The sequence below is a fragment of the Oncorhynchus tshawytscha genome, linkage group LG01, assembly GCF_018296145.1.
Source record: "Oncorhynchus tshawytscha isolate Ot180627B linkage group LG01, Otsh_v2.0, whole genome shotgun sequence".
NCBI classification, from domain to species: Eukaryota; Metazoa; Chordata; class Actinopteri; order Salmoniformes; family Salmonidae; genus Oncorhynchus; species Oncorhynchus tshawytscha.
The window spans coordinates 76,060,825-76,070,469 of record NC_056429.1 but is presented as its reverse complement, the minus strand read 5'-3'; the positions used below and the strand labels follow the sequence as shown (position 1 = coordinate 76,070,469).

The following is a 9,645-nucleotide window of genomic DNA, read 5'->3' as shown; positions in this document are numbered from 1 at the left end:
CTTTACAGTTGGCTCTATGCATTGGGGCAGGTAGCGTTCTCCTGGCATCCGCCAAACCCGGATTCAAGCATGATTCATCACTCCAGAGAATGCATTTCCACTGCTCCAGAGTCCAATGGCGGTGAGCTTTACACCACTCCAGCCGACACTTGGCATTGCGCATGGCAATCTTGGGTTTGTGTGCGGCTGCTTGGCCATGGAAACTCATTTCATGAAACACCTGACAGTTCTTTTGCTGACGTTGCTTCCAGAGGCAGTTTGGAACTCAGTGTGTGTTGCAACTGAGGACACAATTTTTATGCGCTACATGCTTCAGCATTTGGCAGTCCCATTCTGTGGACAACCACTTCGCCTCTGAGCTGTTGTTGCTCCTAGACGTTTCCACTTCACAATAACAGTACTTACAGTTGACTGGGGCAGCTCTGCCAGGTCAGAAATTTGATAAACTGGCATCCTATTACGGTGCCACGTTGAAAGTCACTGAGCTCTTCAGTAAGGCCATTCTAATGCCAATGTTTGTCTATGGAGATTGCATGGCTTTGTGCTCGATTTTATACACCTGTCAGCAACGGTTGTTGGCTAAAACGGTGCACTATTTCAGTTTAAAACTAAATGACACAATTTTAAAGTAGATTTATTTATCATTGAAGTGTAATCTCAACAAACAAAATGAGTTCTGATCCACAATCATTGTAGACTAATCATAACATGTTTAGCTATGCATGATATTTTCTGACTCTCCAGGGGTGTAGAAATGCTCAGGCTAACACATCCTCCAGTCGCAGCAGTAGCCACAACTGGCCCATCTCTGGCATGCGCTGGGTGGGAGCCTCCAAGGAGCTCCTGCATGGGGGCCTCAACCTGTTCCCCGTCAATGACAGTGTGAGGGGACGCTGCTCCAGTCCAGAGAAGGATGCTGAGCAGATCGAGGAGGAACAGCTTGAAGACGTGAGCATACTCTTCCATTGACCTTATCTTTCTCATTGTTGTCTTTGATTCGATTTTCTTTAGATTTTGAGGTCTCACTTTGTTGACGTCCCACTTATTGGGTATATTGTTTTCTGTCTCCAGAGGTCAAGATCAAAAGGTTGTACTTAAGCTGCTGAAAGCTACAGATTGCAACTTTTTCCTTTCTCCCCCTCCCTTCTCCCAGGATGGTTCTGTCCATTTCTCTGAGGGAGAGGGGATGCCCAGGAGGTTCAGGCATGACAGAGGAGACGTCCAGGAGGACAGGAAACTGCAGCGATGCAGAGCTCAGCAAGCAGGGCCCAGTCCCCAGTCCCCCCCACATAGCACTGAAAAGTTTGCTAGCTCCGGGAAACAGGTCCAAGCTGGGGCTGCCGACAGGACCTCGTCACACGACTCGGTCATCTCCAAAGTGCCCTTAAGAGTAAATCTGCACGCCCTATGATAATGTATCCCATTTGTTTTTCAAACTTCAGTTCCTACTAGTGCTAAAATGCAAGTCCCATGGTATAGAAGCTTTGTGGTAGAGGTGTACCATCATTTTTCATTTTGTATGCAGGCCAAGTTCTTTCTGTAGGTCGCTCTGTTGAGATACAGGCTCATTTGTACTCTAATTGTGTTTTTCCCCACTTAGCTACAGATCAAAGTTTGCGGCCAGAGGGGCAGTCTGGGAATCAGCATTGCAGGAGGGAAGGGCTCTCTGCCTTACAAGGAGCGTGATGAGGTCAGCCTTATCGCAGTAGCAGCAGAGCTGTCGGACTTGATGCGGCACTGCTGCAACTCCAATCGAAGCACCACCACCTGCATTATAACCATAGCTAATAATAATATATGTGGAGTGGCATTTATTAATGGCAGGAATGTTAGCCAGCAGTAATATAGCAGAATATTTACTTAAGTAGTTGATATTACATTTCAGTGGTGGTAGGTCTCAGCTGACTTATTTAAGAAGCATGAGAGATGCAGACAAATCCAGATTATTGGAGGCGCAGTGAAACCACAGTTGATTAAAAAATGTCCCTTGATCATGTTCACTATTTAAATGCCAGTTGTTGTACTTCTACTAGTGTATATTTTCCTTTTTCAGGGCATCTTTATTTCCAGAGTGTCGAAAGGAGGGCCATCAGAAAAGGCGGGGGTCCACATTGGAGACAGAGTACTGGAGGTTGGACCCAAACATCCTCCCATGTTTATAGTCCCTGTAGTTTTAGCCGTTCTGATTATTTACATGTAGGTCTTTTGACCACCATATGATAAATCACCAGCCCACATCCCCTCCATACCAGGCTTAGTAAAAGACGCCATTGCAATTCACCTCCTGGCCAGCGGAGGGCGCCATTAGATGGACACAAACTGTTGGCTGCAGTGTTTGACAGCCTCTTTTTCTGCATGTACAGTGAGGGAAAAAAGTATTTGATCCCCTGCTGATTTTGTACGTTTGCCCACTGACAAAGAAATGATCAGTCTATAATTTTAATGGTAGGTTTATTTGAACAATGAGAGACAGAATACAACAAAATTCCAGAAAAACGCATGTCAAAAATTTTATAAATTGATTTGCATTTTAATGAGAGAAATAAGTATTTGACACCATCTCAATCAGAAAGATTTCTGGCTCCCAGGTGTCTTTTATACAGGTCATGGGCTGAGATTAGGAGCACACTCTTAAAGGGAGTGCTCTTAATCTCAGTTTGTTACCTGTATAAAAGACACCTGTCCACAGAAGCAATCAGTCAATCAGATTCCAAACTCTCCACCATGGCCAAGACCAAAGAGCTCTCCAAGGATGTCAGGGACAAGATTGTAGACCTACACAAGGCTGGAATGGGCTACAAGACCATCACCAAGCAGCTTGGTACGATTATTCGCAAATGGAAGAAACACAAAAGAACTGTCAATCTCCCTCTGCCTGGGCTCCATGCGAGATCTCACCTCGTGGAGTTGCAATGATCATGAGAACGGTGAGGAATCAGCCCAGAACTACATGGGATCATCTTGTCAATGATCAAGGCAGCTGGGACCATAGTCACCAAGAAAACAATTGGTAACACACTACGCTGTGAAGGACTGAAATCCTGCAGTACCTGCAAGGTCCCCCTGCTCAAGAAAGCACATGTACATGCCCATCTGAAGTTTGCCAATGAACATCTGAATGATTCAGAGGACAACTGGGTGAAAGTGTTGTGGTCAGATGAGACCAAAATGGAGCTCTTTGACATCAACTCAACTCACCTTGTTTGGAGGAGGAATGCTGCCTATGACCCCAAGAATACCATCTCAACCGGTCATAAATGGAGGTGGAAACATTATGCTTTGGGGGTGTTTTTCTGCTAAGGGGACCGGACAACTTCACCGCATTGGTGGTACATGGCCCCGATGGATGGGGCCATGTACCGTCAAATCTTGGATGAGAACCTCCTTCCCTCAGCCAAGGCATTGAAAATGGGTCGTGGATGGGTATTCCAGCATGACAATGACCCAAAACACACGGCCAATGTAACAAAGGATTGGCTCAAGAAGAAGCACATTAAGGTCCTGGAGTGGCCTAGCCAGTCTCCAGACCTTAATCCCATAGAAAATCTGTGGAGGGAGCTGAAGGTTCGAGTTGACAAACTTCAGCCTCAAAACCAATACTTATTTCCCTCATTAAAATGCAAATCAATTTATAACATTTTTGACATGCTTTTTTCTGGATTTTTTTTTGCTGTTATTCTGTCTCTCACTATTCAAATAAACCTACCATTAAAATTATAGACTGATAATTTCTTTGTCAGTGGGCAAACATACAAAATCAGCAGGGGATCAAATACTTTTCCCCCCTCACTGTATAGGCTAATGTTACAACAAAGTTATGCTGGTTTGTAGAACAAACAATATTTTGCTCTTAAAGCAAGTATACAAAAATATCTATATCTAGAGAGTAGATGTCAATATATGAGTGATATTGGTCAAAGAATTGACCTTTCATTGGCACTACAAATGAAATGTCAAACTCTTAGACCAAATGTGGATATGAATTGTGGGCCCATAATTATACCTGTTTATTTTCAGTGAATGCACATTTTGATGCGATAGCTTCTATTACCCACCCTTGACCCCTGCTTCTACTTTTGTTGGCATCCAACCGGATCATTTGTCACTTGTCCATCCAGGTCAATGGCCTGGACATGCAGCAGGTCAGCCACCATGAGGCTGTCACTGTCCTGAGGAATGCCGGGAGCTGCATCAAGATGAAAGTCATGAGGGAGAGGACTATCCCGCGCCTCCATGCCTGCCGGGCCCAGCAGGAAAGCACTGTTGCCGTCACCGCGGAGACGGACATTCTCATGAGCTGGCAGCTTGTTGACCTGGAGGATGGACGCCAGCGACCCAAGGCCAAGCAGCCAGGTTCGGAGCCCTCTGTGGATTGTGACCTGACCAAGACGATTGCGGCTGGAATCTGTAACGGCAATGGAGGGGTGAGTGGAGTTGACCACTAATGGCTCTAACTATAATTGTGTTGACAAAATAAAGGTGAGGCAGAACAGAATCATTTTAGGTTGGATATTTCACAGGTATCAGAAAGTCCTCAAGATGTCCTTTTAAAACGACTCCATTATTAAACTGTCTTGTGTTCTCTGAACATTCTCTCCAGCTAGGTTATGGTTTTCATTATTGTTCGTGTCTTTGTTTCTTTTCAGTCTGATCTGCAGAGCGATCTTAATTGGTCCTTCTTAAAACGAGAACCGGAGGTCTCGTTTAAAAGCAATGCACTTCAAGTGGTGAAAAATACCATGACGGTAAGCAAAAGGATCTTCTCAGGGGTCAAAAAAATATGTTCTTTCCTCACCCCCTCTCCTTTATCTGCACTAGTCTGAAAAACTGACAAGGTGAAAGCCAGCTATTGGAAGCTCATCATTAGGCGGGTGGTTTTCACCTGATCAAGTCTTTAACAACCAGTCCAGTTAATGGGAAGGAGACAAAGGCAGGACAGATTATGATATATATATTTTAAGAGCCTCGCAAGACTTTCTGATGCACATAGCTGTGGGAAGTAGGGGTGCTGGGGGTGCTGTGGCACCCCCTAATAAATGTAAATAATCTTGCCAAAATGTGTCAAAAAATATTTTCCACAAAACTCCTGTCTGAACAGTCATTAAGAAAACAAAAATACTACACCAGAGAGCGTAATTCAGCTACAGAGGATCAATAGCTTCTAAAAAAATTGCTGTGGATTAAATTTGATCAAACACTTACAGGCGGGAAGGCCACAATTTGGGCAGTACGTGCGCTAAATGTAGAACAGCTTGTTGCATTGTGGCCATAGACACAGTCCATACAATGATTTTGGAACCTCTAACCCTGGCACTGACTGTTAAACGGATGGGTACACTTGCAATAGCTGCCAGTTCTGACTTGAATGGGAACTGCCATCTATGGATTATATTTGTATGGCTGTCAGTTTGCCCTTCACACATTTCAAAATACAATAGCGAGAAAAACAGACCTACTGTTTGGAAAGCAAATGACTACGAATCTGCCAATTCTCAACGACGTTTGAGCTATTCTGAGTGAGCAGCACTGTTTTTCAAAGTAGCTTATCTTGAGATATTGGAACAAGTGAAAGTTTATTTGTAGCATACTATATACAGTATATATCAGGATGTCCGATAGGAGAATTTGGTGCCAGACCAGTCATGCATATGCATCGGGTGCGTAACCCATTAGGGAGTACACCTACGCCGCCATCAATAAACAAGTCATATTGGCCAAATAAGCCACGTCCTTAAAAACAGCCCTTAACAAATTACAGAAAGACTATTCCTTGTTTCAATTGCGGCCATTCTGACCTTGAGCAAGTCAGATAACCCCCAATAATAACTGTTCCCTGGGCGCTGATGACGTGGAAGTTGATTAAAGCACCCCCTCTCTGATTCGGAGGGGTTGGGTTAAATGCGGAAGACGCATTAAGTTGTGCAACTGACTAGGTATGCCCTTTCCCTGACGTTTTTGTTTGTTTTAACATTCCTAAAACAATAATTGTCCACCTCATGGTTCAGCTGTCAGAGATTTGAGCACTAAATGCATCAAAACATTACATACATAGGCATATTTTTTTACCTTTATTTAACTAGGCAAGTCAGTTAACATTTTCTATAGGCTTAGGCATCCACTGTATGATATTAATCTAAAAAATAATATATATCAAACCCACAAATGCTGATGCTCCAGATACTCAACTGTATTGTAATTGCTTCTTTAATCAGCACAACCATTTTCAGCTATGCTAACATAATTGCAAAATGGTGTTCTAATGATCAATTAACCTGGTTGCTGATAATGGGCCTCTGTATAACTATGTAGATATTCCATTAAAACCGTCCGTTTCCAGCTACAATAGTCATATACAACATTAACAATGTCTACACTGTATTTCTGATCAATTTGATGTTATTTTATTGGACAAGAAATGTGATTTTCTGTCTAAAACAAGGACATTTCTAAGTGACCCCAAACCTTTGAACGGTAGTGTATATAAATAAAGGAAGAGAAGCCCAGAGAGATAGATATGCAACGACACCTGCATGCATTTCTTAATCCATGTCAGATAGGCTATACAGATATGGGCATGAAGAAGGAGGCTAATTTGTTAATCAAAATATTATATTGTTAGATTATAGGAATAAATCTGGTAGTCCTCAAACTTTCTTCCTCACCTCAAGTTCAACTGTCGGAGTCAGTTGGAGGGCAAGTGTGCACTGCCTTCATATCATAGGCCTGCAGTATAATAGGCTAATAGCCATACCATACCAAACCTTCACAAAAGTTTCTAAACTTTATTGGGGTAATATCAAAAGTAAGTCAAGACTTTGTTCATAGTGAAAATACGAGCAGGATATTATATTGCGGCAAACACAACATTACAGTTGAAACTTCATTTGGCCAAAGAAAATGTCCCAACAGAATAAAACAAAACACATTTTGCTTTTTTAGATTTAGGTTATTAAGTAGGCCTTCAATAATAACAATGATATACAATAATAATAAATACAATAAATTGTATCCTACCTGAATAGTGAGTTACACAGTAGTAGCCCGCATTTGGCCATTTGTGTGGTATTAAAAAATATTCTGCTAATGTCGTCGATCCTGTAAATGACGTAGAATTGGATGAAATGCGTTTATAAAAACTCATAAGTGGTGTAATATCAAGTTTAGGTCATGTCTCACACCATCTGTTGTTTAGATCCTATTATAGTATAACTCAACCCCAGATGAATCGAAAAGATACATACCGTCAAATTTCCACATTTTATTCAGTGTGTCTTTTCCATTAATTTGGGATTGGGGTGTAAATTTAGACAACAGATAGTCAGATGTTGACTCATCACAACAATTGTGAAATGTCAGTATGCCTTCAAACTAACTCATTTTATTTCCCACCCATTAATGTTCCATTTCTGGGCAATTTCCTGCTAGATACCTCGGATTATCCTCACCCACCCCTCCACCTCAGACGAGGATGTAGAGCCCTTGACACAAGACCCTAGCAGTGAGCCATTAGAGGACTTTGAAGATCCTGACAGCCACATCCACTCTGAGTGCTTTAACAGTGCGTTCTATCCCCCCTGACCACATGCCTAAAGTTTGCAATGTTGAAAACAACTGACTTGTTATACACAATCCACTGGGGTCAGATGTCAGTTCAACATGTAGTTTTGATTTACATTTGGTTGAGTTGTCAAATCAACAACAAATGTCATTGGATTTAGGTTAAAAGTTGGGTGAAAAAAATAAGAAATTCCCTTACGTTGATGACTTTTTCCAATCAGTTTTCCACATTGATTGAACGTCAACATGTTACATTTTTTTGGTTGAAATGATGTGAGAACTGTCTGTCTCCTGTCTTTTGTATAGATTGACTTGTTTAAAAAATGATATTCCAGCTAAAGATTTGTTTACATAATTAAGAAACTAGTAAAAATGGCTGTTGTCCTTGCACTGCTATTTTGGGATGATTTACACCACTGTTTTGTTGAATTAATGTTGATGGCTGCTACAGTAAATGTTAAGACCATGGCAGGAATTAACTCATTAACTTGTGCCAAAACTCTTTGTTTTGGCACAACAATAGACTTGTTTTGCATTGCATCAGCCATGTGGGAGACCAACCACAATGAATCAAGACAAAAATAGTATTGTTACACTCCAGCTTCTGTCTCTGAAAGGGAGATTCACAAAACCAAGGATAGTTATTTAGAGGAAAAATATCTGTACGACACTTAAAATCTGTTGTGCACTTTCAATTTAGAGGTTTGTGTTCAGTTGGGCAAAGTGTTATTCTTCTAGCTACCTCTACCAATGAGCCACTGAAGCAGATGTTTTGGCAAATGTTATGCCCCCCTAGCCACGAGAGAGAGATGTCCTTTTACTCTCCCCAATAGGAGCTTAGATAAAATGTCACATGCCTGGAGTGACTATACAGTGGGTGTGTCCCTGCCGAGGATCTGGAGACAGTCTGAACCCTGACCCCCTTCTCCTAACACCTGCAACCCAATGCTGTCTTTTCACCTGGTGGAAATATTTCTAATGTATGAAAGGCCAGTCAGTCTAATGTCATAACCTCTTAATACTTCTATACTGGTCTGAGTCACTCGGAAAGGAGTCTTTCATGTAGTAGTTGTGGTGATGTCTTCAAATGTACTTTGAATTAAGAGAGTGTGATGTTGCTAAAGAGATGGCAAATCAATTGATTTCACACTTCAGGTTTGATGCCTCACCAATGCCTTTGGTATTCTCACCACCGTGTGTACACGATGGCCACTTCTAATGTTATTTCTAGAAAATTGTGTATGAAGACTCTCGCCTGAGAGGATATTCTTGCTTACTCTTCAGTCCACGCTGAAAAGCACCAATGTTCCGGTTATGTTCAGGTTATGATATGTCAGTTGCGACAGAAATCATTCTAGGCAGCAAAGCAATAAACCTCAGTCTTCCTTTAACATTATTCCATCAAGTCTCTGCTGTCGCTGAAAGGGAGCATTGGTATACCAGCAGAGGAGAGGCTTATTGTGGAGATAATGAAAGATTTATGTTGTGCCCACATTTTCTGCAAGAATCTTAGCCAGAGTTTTTAGTTATGCATGGCCTCTGAATAAACATACCTTGTTTACTGATTCCAATCTGTGTAAAATCAAAGAAAGAATTGTACTTAACTGGTTACCTGCTACTGTACTAGAATGTGGAACACTTTAGACCTCACTTTCCTTGTAAGATATTATTTTATTTTGATGTTCATTCTCTCCATTCTTATATTGCCAAATACTTAATTTCTCAATAAAAAGTTCTTAAAGTTTTGTTTTGCAAACTTTTTTTAAAGCTCTGTGAAACCTGTATTTTTCCAAGTTAGAGGTAAGTGCAACTCCAAAAGGGTGTACATGTACAAATGACACAGCTACACATTTATGTTCCTTGTTTGAAATGGACCTTTTATTTGACCTATGATTAGTTTCTGCTGTGCCGGTGTACCTCTTGTATCCCATTGGCCACAACAGCTTGGTTTTCCCAGCTAGTCTGCAGGATGCTCAATACTCTGCTCAAATAGCTGGAGTAGCAAGGTCACCACCTCCGGCGTGCCCGCCTTTTCCACACACTTTACATGTTTTTAAAATGTGTAAGGGTTTTGACTCTGCAATGCTG

The 9,645-nt window shown here is 41.7% G+C and overlaps 1 protein-coding gene across 1 annotated transcript; it reads left to right on the top strand.

Moving 5' to 3' along the window:
- Positions 1-337: 337 nt before the first annotated feature.
- On the top strand, positions 338-9,302 carry LOC112256887 (protein scribble homolog). Its single transcript, XM_024430446.2, has 7 exons — positions 338-948; positions 1,154-1,390; positions 1,601-1,690; positions 2,054-2,131; positions 4,119-4,424; positions 4,647-4,745; positions 7,426-9,302. The coding sequence occupies exons 1-7, from the start codon at positions 814-816 to the stop codon at positions 7,576-7,578; spliced, it is 1,098 nt and encodes a 365-aa protein (XP_024286214.1). The 5' UTR covers positions 338-813; the 3' UTR covers positions 7,579-9,302.
- Positions 9,303-9,645: the final 343 nt, after the last annotated feature.